Raw genomic sequence first — 20,041 nt, forward strand, 5'->3', positions numbered from 1 at the left:
TAGAAGAGTGAATAGTTTTTCCTCCGTGATGATACAAGTTAGAGTTCAACATTTAAACACAAGCAGGGCTATTTTTGATGTACTAATATCGGCGCTTCTAAAGTTCTGTTGAGTGATAAAGAAAATATTCCTTTCTGCCTTTGCTATCAGCTTCTCACTCAGTTCCTTTTTTCTCAACTACATGTGGATGAGTGACAGGAAAACAGAAACAGGATGAAGGTGTAAAGCTTACAATAAACTGTACAATTTTCAGCCGATTCAGTGACAAGTTTTGAGTACCATGACTCGTATGGAAGTCCGTCTGACTTTCAGCCTGATTGTTCATCATTTGTTGCGCATTGCATGAACACAGCCCAGCCAGCTACTCCAGACTCTGATGGATTTCTGGCATGTTGTATAGTTTGGACATACAACTGCACAGCCTCACAGTGTGAGAGCAGACCTACAAGCAGACAGGCCCGCCCTCAGAATCAGCTGGGCCGAAAGTAGTGAAAAGTAGCAAAAATAAATCAAAAGTTGCAGAAAATGTCAAATGTGAAAAAAAAAAATTAGGTGATGTAACAGGCTTAAAAAGTGTCATAAAAAAGGGTAACACCAGAACCCAGTAATGAACTGGGCCCCTAATAAACCCTGGTGAATAGGCCCCCAGTTCATTACTGGGTTCTGATGTTTTCTGCAACTTTTGATTTATTTTTGCTACTTTTCACTACATTCGCCACCCATTTTTTAAAACCACTTTTTGCCCATTTGACACATTTAATCAATTTTAGCCATTTAAAACCACGTTTCATAATTTTTCTGCACATTTTTTACCTTTTCTTAATCAATTTTTGCCACTTTTTACCAGTTTTTGCCTCTGTGTAACCACTTTGTCAACACTTTTCTTTTGCTAATTTTTGCCACTTTAAACTCATTTCGCTTATTTTACCTTTTTTGCCTCCTTTCACATTTATTCAGTTTTATTGTATTTGCTGAATTGAATTTATTCAACGATAGCCTCTTGAGGTGAGACATCTCATTTTTAAAAATATTATAATATCATAAAATATTAACTTTACAGTGGACCCTGAATTTTCTGACTTCCACGGGCCCCTTGTTTTGCCCCACACGGCTCTCCCCTTTATCCTCCCTAATGGGTGGCCTTGCCAGCAGAAGCTCTAACTTTAGAGCGTTTATTTTTTTTTATTTTATACTATTGATCAGCATCTTAAAACCCTTTGTTATGCAAGTTTGTGAGACCTCTATCTGAAAAACACGATCAGTCCTCTCCTTAAAAACCTGGTACATGTATTCTGCCCTCTGGTGCAGTTATCAGTTGCCAAAAAAATGCCTTGCATATCAAATGTGATAAGAAAATTATAAGTGAAATTTTATGGCAATTTTTTTTCAATTCAGAAGGTTTAATAGAAATGTCATTTTCAGGCTATTATTTGAAGTATCAGTTTTTAAAGGGTAAACAACATGAAAACAACAGGAAGGTGCTTGCCCCAACTATAATAAAGGAAAATAAATGACAGGAAAAGTTAGTGTCTCCTTAGGCCATCAAAGTTTGTTTTAGTGTGAAGTGACTTTCCAAAAGAACATGGCAGTGTTACTTTACTTATCTGTGTGGCTGTGCTTGAAAGCACACAAATAACATTTGGAAATGTTTCCAAACAACAAAACATTTTTATCGAATGCTTCTAATTTAGTGTTAGTCAAAATTAAGAAAGTCTATTGCTCAAGGGACTTCTTTCATTTAGTCTTTTTTTATTTTTGTCTTCATGTGACTGGTTGTTCACTCATCATGATCAAACTCACGTTCTGAGCTACCGTATATTTAGTCAGCATCACTGATATAATAGATGTAAGGCACCAGCTCAGAGGAATTGTGCTGCTGCCATTGCTCCTGCTGCATTGTGCAGAGCAGTATTTCATTGTTGTCCATGGGAGATGTAGCGTCCTTGTCTTTTATGAGTGTAGATGACTATTTTATTGAATATGTGACACCAGCCACGGTCATTTCCTCTCTTCACAACTCTGTCCTTCACTGGAAAACAGGGACGCAGCTCACAAACACACACACAAACACAGCCACATTTAAACACTTTCACATAATGCAGACAGAATATAAACTTAAAATTGATACTGTTAAACGCTACAAAAAACACCTTTATATGCTAACGGTTTATGAAATCTTCACATGCAAACAAACAAACTGATTTGTCAGCAAGTAGTGTGGTCTGCACGAACTCATGTATATGCAGCACGGGGGAGGTGCATCTGCAGACTTGGGGCCTTGGCACAGCCACCCGGAGCAAAGCATTCTGGCGTGCGGCGCTATTGTTTTCTATCAGACAGAGTTGTCAGTGCAACCATGTTATCCAGTTAGCGTATTAACCTTCCTAAAAACACCTATGTGCCCATAGGTGTTTGTCTCAAAATGAGTGGGCAAGAGTGGGTTCCTATCTTGAGGACACAGGAACAACTGAGCTTTAAAAGACTTAAATCTGGTCTACAGTTGGCAATATGGCCTAAATATCACACTACAGTATTTTTTGTCTTTTACATTAAAGGTATTATTTTACAAAAAAAAAAAAAAAAAAAAAAAACAGATGACACATTAAAATGCATATTCAGGTGCTACAGACTCCCTCCTCCTAAAACAATGATGGCTCGCTTTAGCTTCATGAGCTATAGCCAGAGCAAACATAGTTTTGATAGCTACAAAGTAAACATTACTTCATTGGCTAATGTAGCTACGCTAGCTTTAGCTAAAGCTAAGGTACACATAAAACATCAGACTGCACCATGATGAACATAGCAGAGCACTACATGGTCTCTGACATGGAGTGGGACCTGACTGGTCATTATAGCCCCACTTTAGTGTCCTGGTGGAGCCACAGGGTGGACAATGCATATATAAGGAGCTGGTGGACAAACACGGGTCTGTGCTGGGGGAATAAGGGCGCTGCAGACCTATCGTGAACAGAAGAGTCTCTGCCTTAAAGAGTGGACACTGATGAGCTGGACAACAATGTAGACGACTGGCAGAATGAGACCAATGACTTTTCTAGCTTTAGCAAAGGCAGTATAATCTAACAGCTTCATTTTCTTTATATTGAACTACGTTAGTAATGAATTTAAGTTACCTACTTAGCTTGCCAGGCTAACATAGCTTTGCTAGCTACATGGTTAATGTTACTATGTAAGCCAAGGTAGCGACTTAAGCTTTAGCTAAAGCAATCCCCCGTTGGCATAACTACTCCTAAAATGGGTATAGTTTTAGCAACTTTAGCATATTCTAATGTACCTTTTTTTGCTTTAGCTACATTAATTATGTAGCTATGTTACCAATGTAGCTTACATAGCTGATGTAGCTTTGTTTGCTTTAGCTGTTTTAGTTGTTTTTTTATTTTTTGGAGCTTTCTGATTGATGGGTATTGACGTGGTTTGGCAGCGCTGGTGACGAAAATAGCCCTGCAGAGTATCTCAAATGAAGCGGAGCGGAGTGTCAGTCCAGGCACGTGCCGCTGCCGATCTGGAACGCCAGCTGTGGAAATGTGGGAGCGATGTGCTCCACAGTATGATGCCAGCGGTTCGCCACGCGTTCGCTGTATGTGGAAATTGTAGGTTACCCTTACCTTAACCCTTGCCTAACACTAACTGGAAGTTTAATCCAATTTTACTTTGAAAGTTATAGCATCATTTGTTGTGTTCTGTTGCTTTTTCTCGACTGTAATTATCATCTGGATGCACAGTTGCCGAATATCAACATCAGGACTTCAACCGTCTGCTGTGGTGGGTTATGCATGTGTCTGAAAGTGGTAAATGCAGCTGCAGACTTTTGTCCCATTGTCCTGTTCTGGCAATGACTTGCCACTAACAGCCTGACTGGAATTTTACAGCTGTTTAGAGTTAATCAAGGACAATTTTACTGTAAAATAAAAAGTTATTTCTCTGTTCATTACGTTGTCAAGCAGAAATGTCGACCTTGTGGCCATTAGAAGTCTAGAATTACAACAGCGTGACCAATTGAGTTACACTAACATGGTCAGAACATGTGTTCCTTGTGTGTACTTGAATCCAGCTGTATGTGTAACACTGGGCCTGCAGTCACCGTCACACACTCATTAGTGTGAGTACAAGGCTCATCAATCATTCTTCCCCATTTCTGTGTAAAGGGCGATCATTTCTCTCAGCTGCTGACACACAGAGACATTATGAAGCACACCTGATCAAATTTGTCACAAACTGTGGGCGAGGAGGAAAAATGGGTCAGCAGCCTGTTGCTGGAAGGTTCCCATGTGGCAAGAGGTGCGGAGTGATTTAATGGATTTTTAAAAGTCTAACTGTGTGAATGTAAATGTAGCATGGTGACCCCTCTTTCAACATTCCCTTTCCTTTTTTTTTTTGGTAACTTCAATTTCCTCTGTTATGGCTCATTAGCCTGTCATTTAATGCTACGCTCACATTCAGGAGTAGAGTAATGTTCAATGTATAAAGCAAAGGAAACAGCTGGATAATCTACTTTCATGATTTCCATTTTAATTCAGCACCACAAAAAAAAAAAAAAAAAAAGAAAAAATCATGAAATTTTGGACTGCTGCTGATTACCTTAACAAGGGCTTTTAACTCTAAAAGCAAAACACACCTGCTGATAGAGAAGGTGTAAAGCTGTTGAAAAATCCTGAAAAAGCTGCCTGGTGGACGTTAACTTTGAGTTGTTTTGTTCACTTCAAAAGCCATGACTGAATGGAACAGAGGATTGCTGTGGTCTCCATCCCTTCACTGCTGGTTCAGTCACTTCTGGCCCTGTCCATGGTCCTGAAATTCTCATAAAATGCTGCTCTCTCTCTCTCTTTCTCACACTGCATTCACAGTATATTTGATCTTCACCTGGTGCCCTAATTTATATCAAAAGTTAATTGTGGGTGGTAATTCAGTATCATTACCATCACAGGCTTAATTTCTGCCCCTGAATAGATCTGTGTAGTTGTAGTGCCCACATGAGGCTTAATCCATGCTACCATTAGCCTAGCAAAGTGATAAGTGACAGTCAACAGTTCAGTCTGAGTCTGACCGGCCTTAGCATCTATTTTAGATGAAGCTCTGCCATTAACAATCTAAGGCAGTGGTAGGGTGCACGGTAGCGCATGGTCACAATGCAATCTGTTGCTCTGACGTTTTCTGTGGGAGCTTTCCCAGATAAATGTAAAATATATTAATGCAATGGATATGAGTTGAGCTGGCGTGTCAGGTTTGCTGTTTCCTGCAAACAGGGCTTTATGTTTTCATCTTTTGAAAATCACTCTGCCAGAACACACAATTCAGTCAGGCATCCCAGACAGTTGTGGTCAGCCATATACTAGATTCTATGCTAGTCTTGTTATACATTTGTCAGTTTATTTTTTGTATTTAATGTTTATTGAGACTCCATGGTCAAGTGGTAGAAATTTCTTTGGTCTGATGGGATCAAAATGGTGCTTTTTGGCCAATCAGACAGGACGCTCTGCTTGGAGGATATTCTGCACATCACCACAAAATTACTATCCCCACTGTGAAGCATGGTGGTGGCATCATCATGCTGTGGGGATGCTTCTCAACAGCTGGTCCTGGGAGGCTTGTAAAAGTAGATGATATAATGTATGCTGCAAAATACTGGAAACATCTGGAGGACAATTTTATTCAGTCTGCAAGAGAGCAACAGCTTGGGAGATTTGTTTTCCAGCAAGACAATGACCCGACGTATACCCACCCCAGTGCTTTTGGCCTGCTGTTACCATTCTAATTTACCACAGAGCCCCCAAAGTCCTCTACAGCCCACAACCCACAATCCTGTGCGTATGAACTCCAGGTGTTTACAATGCTGAAACCATCTACCTTACCCCTAAAGGCCCCCACAACTTCACAGTTAAACTAGATGGGCTGCAAATTGGGAAAATGATTCCTTAACTAGTTTGTTTTCTTGTCTTCTCATTTTGTTTCTCTTTCATTTCTATGTGTTGAGTCAAAAAATGCAGGTGCAAGAGATAACTTTGATATGATTATGCAAAACAAACATAAGAAAAAAGATGTATAATGCATGAGAAACCCTGTATGTACAGCACTATTTGGTTTAAAAATCCCTGTGCAACAAACTGCATTTAGTTTCTTCAAAGGGCAGTAAGCCATAAGATGTAAGAATATGAAAAACCTAATATCATTTTGGAGACTCAGTTTAAATCCTCTGATATGAAAAGGCTTTTAATTTAAACCTTTCACTTAGACTTATTTTTAAATATCAAAAATTTCATTCTAGGGTGAATATTCTTCCTGTTGCTGGATGATAGTCTTGGGTGGATCACAAGTGCAACAGTCACATTCAGTCTGTGAATCCCTAACCAGCAGAGCAGAGCGGAGGCTTTTTGCTGAGCATTGATTTGATTTTACCTTGTACAGCAGAGGTGCTTGGCCAAGCTTGACCACAGCAATCTGGTTGGTGAGGTTCAGGCTGTCTTTTGCTCTCCTCAAGTCATCCACGCTGCCATATTGGACGTCCACCACCTCCCCCTGTGGATGAGAGAGAGCACAGAGGCTCAGGGTCAGTTACTCATTGAATCACTGCTAAATGTCCAATTTCAGTGCTTATTGTGAAGATCTTTGTGTGTAAAATGCAGCCTAGACATCTGTTGACCTTTAAGGGTAATTCATCCTCGCGAGCAGTGTTCTTACTCATTGTATTCTCATACAAGGTTATAAAAAATGCACTTTGTCATGACCCTCAGGATTTTATACAATCACAAAATAGTATCTGTTTTCCTTTTCTCTAAAACTGACTGACTTAAAAGAGCTGAAGGACAAGCTTTGTCCATCTGTGGGATCCAAAATCTCCTTATCTGCACCATGGATGTTTGACCAATATTAAGTTTACTTTAAAAGCTACAGCAGATGTGATTTTTTTTCTATTTCCAATTGACTCAGTCAGAAAGTTAGAGATACACTATATGGACAAAAGGATTTGGCCATTGACCATTATTCCAACAGGGACTGTAATGCCATTGTATTCAAATACATATACTTAAGAATGGAGGTGGTCCCTCTTTTACAACTGTAACAGCTTCCACTTTTCTTTGAAGGATTTCCAATATTTTGGCATGTTTTTATGGGAATTTTTGGGGCATTCATTCTGTAGAGCATTTACAAGTGGCTGGGAATCTCCATTCTAGTTCATCCAAAAGTTGCTTGTTGGTGTTGAGGTTAGGACTCTGTGTGGGCCAGTCAAGTTCTTCCACGCTGAACTCGTCAAACCACAGTCACAGACACAGTTGTGTTGGAATAAAAAGACATTCCCCAAACTGTTGCCAAAAAGTTGGAATCACGGCATTGTCGCACGTCTTGGTATGCTGAAGAATTAAAAGTCACATATTATGCAAAATGTGCTTTTTCAGGCTTTTCTAACAAAAATATGTTCTGCCTTCCTCTCCTGAGAGGAGGATCAGGAGATCCACATCCATTGAGCTACATCCATTTCCTGAGAGGGGTGGAGTGAGGGGCGGATTCATGCAGCTCATTATCATTTAAAGACACAGACACAGAAACAGCTCGTTCTGAGCAGGGCTGAAACAGAGGGTTTTTTTTAGACATGCAAAATTCCCATACTGGAGTGTTTTTTTTCAGCAACAAACTTCACAGGCATTTTTTGGGGACCTCTGAGCCCAATATAAACTTGTCTTAAAGGGTAAAATATGTGACCTTTAAGATTGGCCTTCACCGGAGATAAGGGGTCTAGCCCAAACCCTGAAAAACAGCCCCATACGTTATACCTCTTCCACCGAACTTCAGTGCTGTCAGGAAGGTAACATTCTCCTGGCATCCACCAAACCTGGGGAAGACCCTTTTCTATTCCAACATGACTGTACCCCAGTGCACAAACCAAGGACTATAAAGTCATAAAGACATGAATTAGGTGTGGAAGAACTTGACTGGTCCACACAAAGCGCTGAACTCATTGTGGACCTTTGGGATGAACTGGAACAGAGATTGTCAGCAAGACCTTCTGATCCAACATCAGTGCCTGACCTCATAAATACTCTACAGACTGAACGGGCACAGATTCACAGAGAACTAATCAAAACAGAAGAGAGGAGGCTGTTATAGCTGCAAAAGGAGCCAATCATATTGCAGCAACCATTGCAATTAGGCATGTAGACACATTCAAGATGATGTGCAGAATGTCAAACTGTGCATGTTAATGGGGACAAAGGGTGATTTAAGTGATTTTGAACGTGCCATTGTTGTGGGTGCCTGATGGGCCAGTCAGACTATTTCATAAAGTAAAAAAAAAAGAGAAACCAAGAGGTATGCATCCAAAATTTCTTGTGGCATTTATCCTTTTTAACTGAGCCTGTAACAAACCTTGACGCCAAAACCGAGGTTCAAACTAAACTGTGACCTCTGTGAACTGTTACACCTAACTATAAAATTAAACATATACTCATCATGTCACTAAAGACTTTGTAGAGACTTGCTAGTATGGGTGCAATAAGTACAGCTACTAACAATATAATCAATATAAAGACACCGTAATAAAATCTGATTGCAGCCTATACTATAAATGTGCATGCCTGTGACTGAGTGTTTTCAATTAAGGTGACCCAGAGGTAGTTGAGGAAAGTCAAAGCATCACTTTTTGGGGTCTCTCTCTCTCTCTCCGCTGTGTTCCTCTCTCTAAGTAACACCTTTCTCGCTCTCTCTGCCCCTCCCCACCCCCCTCACTGCATCACCTGGGCCTGATTCATTTTTCATGTGGCCTGGGGGCGAGTGTAACGCGATGCTGCAGCTGAGAGAAAGTGAGGAAGAGTTCAAGTGAGTGCGAGTGAGAGTAGAGAGAGAGAGAGAGAACATCTTTTGCATCAGGGGTGCCCAGGAGAGGCGAGCGAGGGAGATTTATCACTCCTGCCTGCATTTGCATCATAAAAGCCCTCCATTTAAACTGCAGACCATGGAGCAGTACAAGAAGCAGCAAATTGAAATACAGAAGAATCTCTGTGCGCACTCAGATGCTTGAACTAGATCCGCCCCTCTCTTTGCTCTCTCCTTTTTTTTCTTCCATTTCATCTCTGCGAGGTAATGAAATTAACAACAAAGTGGCCTCTGTCTGGCTGAGGCTTATAGCATCACTCTCCTGTTTAGACAAAGAATTTGGCTCTTTACCCAGACTGGCAGACACAAAGATTTCAGCTAGGTTTTTGAACAATGGTAATGCAGAAGATGAATGTTGATTGAATCTTTAAGTGTTCATTTTAAACCAATGGACTGTGTAGCTACCACAGTTGAATTCTATTGTTTCAACAGCGTTTAGCCTACAAACTCTCCATTGACAGCCATGTTGAATTATATCATTCAATGGTTAAAAGAGAGCTGAGTGTCTGACCAGACTCTCTGCTGACACACCCTAGGCTGATGAGCCACAACAGTGCCAAACATTATGGATTTTGCAGGCCTGTCAAATACACATTTTTGTCCCCATTTTGACAGAAGTAGCAAATCCAATATGGCATTTCAGAGCTCAAGCAATTTTTAGCAAAGAAAAAGAAAGGCAATTTCAAACCAACTTTTTAACAGAGGTGTTGGATTGTCAGCTCACACCAGTGCAGGGTGATCAAAAAGTAATTTGTTCCTACTAATGCACTATCCCCTTAAAAACACACTACTGGCTGCAGAGTCAGCCGCCGCAAGGCATGTAGTCTGCCAGAACCCCCCCAAATAGAAGGAGGAGTAGTCATGTGACACCGTCCCATCCAGTCCACTACACGTAACTGCCATGGAGGAGAAATCAAACACTGAGGCGACTGTGCAATACAAGCAGCTCAGTGTCCCATTACCTATGCACCTGTAGTCTTATCTATTCTATAGTCTAAGTTGTCCCACGAAAGTCTAATTTTTGTAAAGCTGGTGGTCTGCTCGGTCAGTTGGCATGGACATATGCACATTAGCGTTGCATGCTGCCCATAAAGCTAATGAGCCTCTCCAGAGTACACAGTGCGACGAACACTGCTCTGTTTGTGTGTGAGCAACACACAATCAGGAAATATCACTTAGTATTGATAATTACTGGATATAAAGCATGATAAAAACTCTTTGCACCCACAAATACCATTCACTTAGGCATTAGGGTAGCTTAAAAGACTTTAAGAGATATCAATTTTAAACATTTATTGGATAGTTTATTACTATATTATATTTTGTATTATATTATATTAATATATATTTTTTAATTAAAAAATCTCTGTGTTTATGGTTCAGTTTATAAATGAGTTACACTAACAGAGGGGGATAAACAAAGTGTTAAAAAATACTGTTTTTAGCTACTGAATGTTTAACACAGAAATTGAATCAACAGAATAATTAGATGTTCCTTTTTGGTTTCAGTCAGGCTCACAAATATAGACCAATGTTAGCTAAAATGATGAACTAATACAGTAGGCTAAACAAAAGTTTTGTCACAATTTCTGGTGAAAATCTGACTTACAATGAGAGATGGTCATGTGACCTGGAGTATTTTTGAACTTGATAAAAAATGTTATATATATTTTAAAAATGACTTCCTGTATAGTTTCATTGCTTGAAACTACACTTTAAGGCAATATCCTATTACGTGTAATACCACTACTGCTTTTAGGGCTACTACTGTTGCTACTATATTGTTACGACTGCTACTGCTGCTACTGTTACTAATGTTTCTACTGCTACTGGTGCTACTGTTGCTGCTATTGCTAATACTGCTACTACTACTCCTGCTTTACTGCTACCACTGCTACTATTATTACTTCTATTGCTGCTATTACTGCTGCTACTACTTCAACTGCGATTACTGCTAGAGCTTCTACTGCTACTACTTCTATACTGCTACTGCTGCTACTGCTTCTACTACCTCTACTACTGCTACTACTTCTTTAACTACTACTGCTATCCCTATTTCAAGTGTTTTAGAAAAATGAGCCATGCTCAAAGATTTGCACCTTTTTTGACTGAAAGTCTGGTCAAGGACCTTTTTAAATATCTAAGTCTAAATCAGAGGTATGCAGGTTTTAAGTCAAAAGCAAACTTTAATCAACATGGACCCTGATAAAAAATAAATCCCTTATCTCCTCAAAAATAATTGGGAGAATGTGAGATTTAAAAGAGAGCAAGAATCTGGGAAGAAAAAAAAATCTGAATGAAATATGCATGCCTCTTTCCTAGTCACTCTTTTTGACTTCAGAATATGGGAAAAGAGAAGCAACTGAAAAAAAATGAAGGCATGTAGGGCGTAGGAAGAAGGGGTCAAGGATTGTTACTCCTCTCCACTGATTGAAGGCTCAAATCCAACCTGCAATTAACTCTTATCACATCAAGTAAATTAAGTGGCTTCACAATCACCCTGTCATTTTGTCAGACAACACAAAGAGGCAGGATAGAAGAGAGCCAGCTTTGGGAAAGTCATTCTCAAAGTCTTTATAAAACAACAGCCTTAAAACTGCACATCAGAGTTCACAAACTCCACTTGGACATATTGACATCCCTCTAGTTTTACAATTTTGAGGTATATGGGGTTCAGTGTCTTGCCCAAGGACAGAGGAGCTGTATTTAAACCACAAACCTTATCACTGAAAGACATCCGGTTTTATCTCTGGGCCACAGCCACCTAATGCTGGGCTTACACCAAAAGATTTTCACATTCACAGACTAAAAACTGAAAGTCTTTAGTAAACTTTAGGAGTCTTACTGGAGTCACTGCCACTCCCGTCATCTCTATCGTTAAGTTTAAGGTGGTAATCTGCGCTAATTTATATCAGTCTTTTCCAAGTCTTGGACTTGCAATCATATCAAACGTATTTGATATGATCACAAGTCGCAGTGACGTAACACTATCAACAACCAATAGATGAGCTCTGACAAAACCGGAAACAGGAAACCTGCTGGTCAAAACAACCACAAAGCAGCAGAGCAGCATGGACAAACAAGAAACACTGGCAGTGAAACGTCGAAGATATGGACTGTCCAGAAAGAGGAGCAGCTGGTGGAGCTGTGGGCAGATCAGCCCAGCCTGTTCGATGTGAAAATTGCATGGTGGGAAAAAATTGCTAAAAGAATCTAGTAGTCTTGTAAAAAGTGACCCTGCAAGATTCAAAGTCTTTGTAAAATCTCAGTCTGAGACTAGACTGTGACTAAAACCTCTAAAAACTTGTCTTTAGATGTGAGCAGGTGGGGGCTGATAGTTTTCCAAGAGTCTTTTACAATCTTTTCAAAGTCTTCTGATGTATGGGTAGCATAAGTCTTTTTGAGATGTATGATGTGGAATTTAAGGTAACATATATGATGCCCAAGGTTTACTTAAAACAAAGGACACTGACATACAATGGACTTGGCTGAGCTGGACACCTGCATGATTAGGATATTTTAAACTCAACTGAAGCATTAACCAAGAAACTAACCCAGAAACGTCCACAACCACGAAACAAAATCTTTTGTGACGTCTCTGTTTCTTCAACTTGAATTCAAAGTCCTGTAAATTCATTTTTGTGTAAGCTGTTAACTGCAGAATATTCATAATCTCCCTGCAGACAGGCTGTATAAAGGAAATGACTGCATTAGATTCTGAAGCACATGTGCTCACATTTCCATATTAATGAGACAAATCAGTTTTTCTAGAAACTCTAAGATCTCCATTATCCTCTGAGAGGAAGGGTTTATATCAATAGCAGCCATGATTTATGTTAAGATAAGTATGCTGACATAGTGCTGCCTTCTAAATAACACCAATTAGCTTAATTGCATACCTTATTAGCATAGCTTGGTATAATAAATGATTGTGGTTGATTAGGAATTAGGCAGTTTAAGTATCTTGTCAATGTTAAATTAATTTCATGTTGATTTTGTATACTGACTTAAGTAAATGCAATCAGATCTACACTTACAAAAAAAAAAAAAAAAAAAAAAAAAAAAAAAAAACCATAGGCTGGCTACACCAGAGGTGATTTCTGATTCCTAAAATGTTTCATTGTTACTATCGAAATCCTCCAAATCCACACACTAGACCAGGGCTGTTTAATTAGTTTGGAGAGAAGGCTTACGACCCCCAACGGGAAAAGCGGTATAGAAAGTGGAAGGATGGATGGAAAGAGGGCTACTTCCCAAACAAAGGGCAAGAGACATATAGCTCTCAATTTTTGTGCTCACACCATATTCACTCTAAGTAAAGTCTGGACAGACTGTGAGAAATATCAGTAAAGTTTCCATCGAAAAGTTCACACATAAAGGCAGAAGTCAGATCTACTGCCTCGTCTTCATGCTTCAAATAGCCAGTGACAGAACACTCTCACTATCTCTCTCACACAATCAGCATCACCAGCAAGCACACCAAGCAGGTCAATAATAACAAGATTCAGCTGGAGGTCCACAGGTAAACCTGTTTCCTGCTCCTTCATTCCCTTTATTTTAGTTGAGAATGTTTTCATGGAGATAATGCATCTGACAGTTAACAAAGAAAACATTCCTTAAAGTTGGAGATTCTTCTCAAGGCTCTGCTCTGAGTGTGCAGTCACACAAGCAAAATATCAGACATCTCAGAAATCCAACTGTGGAAAGCTGTTGTGTTGTAATCTGCTGCTACCGCTGCTACCACTGCTACTACTGCTACTGCTACTGATGCTACTGTTACTACTGCTACTGATACTGATGTTACTGTTACTACTGTTACTGCCACTGATGTTACTGTTACTACTGCTACTGCTACTGATGTTACTGCTACTACTGCTACTGCTACTGATGCTACTGTTACTACTGTTACTGCCACTGATGTTACTGTTACTACTGCTACTGCTACTGATGTTACTGTTACTACTGCTACTGCTACTGATGTTACTGTTACTACTGTTACTGCCACTGATGTTACTGTTACTACTGCTACTGCTACTGATGCTACTGTTACTACTGTTACTGCCACTGATGTTACTGTTACCACTGCTACTGCTACTGATGTTACTGTTACTACTGCTACTGATACTGATGTTACTGTTACTACTGCTACTGCTACTGATGTTACTGTTACTACTGTTACTGCCACTGATGTTACTGTTACTACTGCTACTGCTACTGATGCTACTGTTACTACTGTTACTGCCACTGATGTTACTGTTACCACTGCTACTGCTACTGATGTTACTGTTACTACTGCTACTGCTACTGATGTTACTGTTACTACTGCTAATGCTACTGATGTTACTGTTACTACTGCTACTGCTACTGATGTTACTGTTACTACTGCTACTGCTACTGATGTTACTGTTACTACTGTTACTGTCACTGATGTTACTGTTACTACTGCTACTGCTGCTGATGTTACTGTTACTACTGCTACTGATGTTACTGTTACTACTGCTACTGCTGCTGATGTTACTGTTACTACTGTTACTGCTGCTGATGTTACTGTTACTATTGCTACTGCTGCTGATGTTACTGTTACTACTGCTACTGCTGCTGATGTTACTGTTACTACTGTTACTGCTGCTGATGTTACTGTTACTACTGTTACTGCTGCTGATGTTACTGTTACCACTGCTACTGCTACTGATGTTACTGTTACTACTGTTACTGCCACTGATGTTACTGTTACTACTGCTACTGCTACTGATGTTACTGTTACTACTGCTACTGATGTTACTGTTACTACTGTTACTGCCACTGATGTTACTGTTAACACTGCTACTGCTGCTGATGTTACTGTTACTACTGTTACTGCTGCTGATGTTACTGTTACCACTGCTACTGCTACTGATGTTACTGTTACTACTGTTACTGCCACTGATGTTACTGTTACTACTGCTACTGCTACTGATGTTACTGTTACTACTGCTACTGATGTTACTGTTACTACTGTTACTGCCACTGATGTTACTGTTACCACTGCTACTGCTGCTGATGTTACTGTTACTACTGTTACTGCCACTGATGTTACTGTTACTACTGCTACTGCTACTGATGTTACTGTTACTACTGCTACTGATGTTACTGTTACTACTGTTACTGCCACTGATGTTACTGTTACCACTGCTACTGCTGCTGATGTTACTGTTACTACTGTTACTGCTACTGATGTTACTGTTACTACTGCTACTGCTGCTGATGTTACTGTTACTACTGCTACTGCTGCTGATGTTACTGTTACTACTGTTACTGCTACTGATGTTACTGTTACCACTGCTAATGCTGCTGATGTTACTGTTACTACTGCTAATGCTACTGATGTTACTGTTACTACTGCTACTGATGCTACAGCTGCTACTGCTATTACTGCTACTGCTGCTGATGTTACTGCTACTACTGATCCTGCTGCTACTTAAGCTACTTCTGCTGTTACTAGTGCTGCTCCTGCAGCTACTACTGCTTTCACTACTTCTACTGCTGCTAGTACTGATACTTCTACTGATGCCATTTCTGCTACTGCCTCTACTACTACTACTGCTACTAATACTGCTACTACTACGACGACTGCTTGTTATTACTGCTACTTCTACTGCAACTTTTTTTTCTGCTCCTACTGTTACTGATGCTCCTGCTGCTACTGCAGCAGTATGTGGCAGTGTTTGAATCTGTTGAAAATTGTACAGTTTATGCCCAGCTTTGCATGCTAGCACTTCAGCCTCCTCACCTGCTGAGTGAGGAGGCTGAAGCATTTGAATGCACTTCTCCTGGGCTAAAACAAACATCCAGACAGGAATGCCTTGGATTCTATCAGTGAATCTATCTTTGAATGGTGAGAACATGGAAGTTGTTATCCATTAATCCGTTGATTGTGAGGCTAAACCACAGACTAGGACTCACTTATTGACAGATTGGCTCACAGAGCAAGACCGCATGGCATTCCTGTTATCTTAGCATGTGGATAAAAGTCAGAGGCCTTTGGTCCTTCCTATCTTACTATACTTGTGAGGGCCGGATGCTGACGGATGGCCAGAGGTGCTGACTATACTCCTTTGTGACAACTTCTCTTTGGCATATCTTTGGGTGTTGTTGGCAATACTGTGCGTCTAATGCTGACTTGCTCAGGAGGGCAGGGATGGAAAGGGTTCAGTTGCCTGATACAGGAATGGCAGCTGCACTTTAACAGGCACCTGGCATACTTTCTGGGTTTGATCTAACTCATCGCATATTGGGAGCCTGGGAGAGATACAGTAGGTCACAGGCCTGGCGCAGGATTGGAGTATGGCCATCAAGAGGCCAAAGCAATTCAGGACCAAGGTTGATGTAGCAAAGTGCTGAATCAGCATTTGCTCCCATACCTCACCTGACATATGTAATCAAACATGACTTCAGATAAAACAAAAATGAACATGGAGGTTCAGCATCTTTGGCATGTCCTGGCAAAAAGAAAAAAAAAAAAGAAAAAAAAAAAAAACACCCTGGCAGAGAAGACAATACAGTCATGTTTGTGTTTGATGCCATAATTTAGAGCTGTGAGATGTGCAACATCTGGTTCATGAATGTTCCTGGTCTGCTTTTTTCTCTTTGGCTATTGCAGGTATTCTATCAGAGACAGCTTGACCTAGAATATCAAACATGTTTGATATGTACAGTTCAGTCCAGGAAGCCTCCAGCTGTAGGGGCAGTAAAATCATCATATCGACACTACACACTTGAGAATTATTTGAACTTTTTATCTTCTGCCATAAGCCTCAAATGAGGACAATCATGCTTAAATTTGTCTAGTGTGTAGCAAGCCTTGCCCTGCCTATATAATGACTACAAGTCTCTCCTGTGTTTAGTATTTAAGTACACTCACAATTCAGCATCCATTACAGAAAGATGTGTCCCTGAATTAAATCAAACATTAAGATGTATCAAAAAGGGAAACATCTTGAGAAAGGTAGAATAACAAAGCAGGGATTTGCCAGTCTGTTGATTTTCTAAGTATCATGGGATGTTATTAGCCAGCTATTAACATATCATTTTTTGAGTGCTGATTGTTCCAACAAGCCAGTTTACACAGAGGAGGCAAATCCTGCAAATGTTTACTGAGTGATTATGAATGCACAAGAATACATATGCATATGAATGTACCTGTTTGTTCTTAGACACAAATTGTTAGACTGTTAGATCTATTCAGCATGCACTCTGGAGCAAAAGGTGAGGAAAACTTATATATGTAATTGCCTATCTATAATTGGTAGTGTGGGCTGTCTGTGTGGTAGGGGATGCATGCATATGTAGGGGTCTTTATGTATGTAGGTAGGAGGTTAACCAGGAAAATGCAGGAAGTTCAGGTATGGGAGAAAGGAGGTGTGGGATTTGATGCAAATGCAAGTGAGAATATGGATTCATTTGGGGATGGAATCAGATAAGATAGGTTTCTCTCATATGTGCAGGAGCCGTGTACATCATAAAGATACAATAAAGCAAGCTGGTCTTATCATCTATTAATGTTTATAACTTTGAAATAAGCACCACAATAGTCTATGACCTGTGCAGAAAGTAAGTCAGTTTGGATCCATTAGCAGCAAAATCAAGCATCAGAGCAGCTGCTGTTACCAGTGTATAGTAGGCACAGAAATGGCCTCTAGGGATTGCGGTCAAAGTCACTGCTTGATAACTGGCAAAGCAGTCAAGTGCTTAGGGCCCCAGCCCAGTGGGGGTCCCTGAGTGCTGACGAACTTGAAACCACAGCAGGAGAAAATGTACAAAGTTTGCAATGACAGTAAGAACCCTTCCGGGGGGGGGGGCAATGTAACGACACACTCTTTCTTTGAGCTGCAAAGTGTTGCATGCATTGTTCTTGTGATGTTTTAACACCCTGCCTTTACCTTTCTATATCTTCCAGTCTTGGTGATCTGAGTTAGCCAAAACACAAGGTGTGACACAACCCATGCATCCAAACCTGATAGCTAGACTACATTCACATCGATTTGGTAGTACAAACAGTCATGAGTTCTTGGAATGCAAAATTTTGTAAAATGCATCCCAGAATGACCCCAAAACCTTCAAAAAATATGTCAAGGTCATGTCAACAGCAGCAGAATCATGTAAATGAAGCAACAGATCCACATCCCAGGTCTTCCCCATTCCTCATGTGTCTGGCAGCAGCTGACTGGATGACCCCATTTGTCCCTTTGCCTCTGACAGCACAAGGCCAAAAAGAGTTTCTGATAAAGGGCATCACTTGATACATAACATCTTCCCTCACACAGTGAAGTTCCTAACCTCTTAAATATACTTTAAATCTAAGGCAGCCTCAGTGGAAGATGTCAGCTAATGCCTAGAGGCTTCTCACCTGGGGTCAGGTCTATCATTCTTCTACCTGAGGTAAGAAGAATAAGGAAATCAAATGTCAGACTCTTCTTTGTGCCTTCTGCTCCTCTTCCTTCTTTGATTTGGGCTTCCAATGACTTAATCTATTTGAAAAGTTGAAGGCCCTTTTGAACTATAGATCCAGAATATTTCCTCTTATTTTCCTGTAAAAAAATGCTTGACAGCTAGTTCTTCTAGTGCAGCTGTGTTGCAGCAGTCTTCTTTTAATCGTCTTTCTTCGTTGTCATTGAATGTGAGCCCGTCTGTTGTGATTTCAGACAGAGCAGGCAGGTGTTTTAAGTTGTACACAGTCATGTAGGTTCAGGTTATGGTGACATATATAGTCCTGAGTGAAACCAACTATTGTGTTCAGTTTTTGTTATACCTCACACCATGGTGATTACCAAACTCCATATATACAGTGTCAATGTAATAAGCATTCACCCCCTAGGATGTTTTACCCTCTTATTGATTTAACAAACCAATCGTGGTTGATATCATTTGTATTTTTTGGCAAAAAGAAATACAACAATCCTCAGTGATGTCAAAGTGAAAACAGGCTTCTACCAAGTAATGTAAGAATATTAAGGTCATTATATTGTAGATGCACGTTTGGCTGCAATCACAGCACTGAGTCTGTGTGGACAGATCTCAGTCAGGCTTATACATCTAGTCACTTCAGTTTTGCTCAATGTTTTGTTTGCAAACTGCTCAAACTCTGTCAGGTTGCACAGAGATCGACTTGACTCAGCCACTCTAGAACATTCACCTTGTCGTCTTCTGTGTAGCTGTCATTGTATGCTTCAGGTCAATGTCTTGCTGTAGAATAAATCTCCTCCCAAGCCGTAGTTTTCTTGCAGACTGATTAAGATGTTCCTCAAGGATTTTCTGTAGTCATTCTACCCTCTACCTTTACAAGCCCTCCAGGGCTAGCTGCCAAGAAGTATCCCCACAGCATGATGCTGCCACCACCATGCTTAACAGTTGGGATGGTGTGTTTGTGGTGATGTGCAGTTTTTGGCATCTGCCAAACAAAGTGTCTTGTTTTGGTCACATCAAACCAGAGAGCTTTCTTCCACTTGGCCATGGAATCTCCCACATACCTTGTGGTGAGCTTCAGAGATTTAATCTGAGTTTTCTTCAACAGTGTCTTCCTCGTTGCCACCATCCCATAAAGCTTTGACTGAAGATTAACCTGGGTAAAAGGTGTTGTATGCAGAGTCTCTTCTGTCTTGGCTGAAGCTTGTAACTCCTTCAGAGTAGTCATAGGTGTCTTGGTGGCCTCTTTCACTAGTCTCCTCCTTGAATGGTCACTCAGTTTATGAGGACGGCCCGATCTAGGCAGATTTACACATGTGCCATATGCCTTCCATTTTTTGATGATGGATGAAATTGAACTCCTGGGGATGTTCAGTGCCTTGGAAAACTTTGTAATCCCCCTACTTATACTTTTCAATAACCTTTTGCCTAAGTTGCTTGGAGTTTTCTTTTGTCTCCATTGTGTAGTGGTAGCCAGGAACACAAACAAAATGAAGGGAGATAGAAATAGCATCGTTTTAATTCCTGGGGTCCGTTTGCACAGCTGAGCAGTTTGTGTGCAATTAGCTTAAATTTCAACTCTGCACATGCTCTGTGGATCAGATGCCACTTGCACAGCTTGAAAAAGTTGTTATTTAGTGGACGTGTCCCTGAGAGTTTGTAACTGATCCTTAAAAAACCTTAGGACAATGTATACCAAACGTGAGTATATAAAGCC

At 40.3% G+C, this 20,041-nt stretch overlaps 1 protein-coding gene across 1 annotated transcript in view; it reads right to left on the reverse strand.

Moving 5' to 3' along the window:
- The window catches only part of LOC121511708 (inactive N-acetylated-alpha-linked acidic dipeptidase-like protein 2), a 492,988-nt gene that overhangs the window by 342,109 nt on the left and 130,838 nt on the right, over positions 1-20,041 (reverse strand). The window contains exon 5 of the mRNA XM_041790471.1: positions 6,412-6,531. Coding sequence (XP_041646405.1) covers positions 6,412-6,531 — 120 coding nt within the window. The remainder of the gene's footprint in view (positions 1-6,411; positions 6,532-20,041) is intronic.

This window comes from Cheilinus undulatus, linkage group 7 (genome assembly GCF_018320785.1).
Source record: "Cheilinus undulatus linkage group 7, ASM1832078v1, whole genome shotgun sequence".
Taxonomy (NCBI): domain Eukaryota; kingdom Metazoa; phylum Chordata; class Actinopteri; order Labriformes; family Labridae; genus Cheilinus; species Cheilinus undulatus.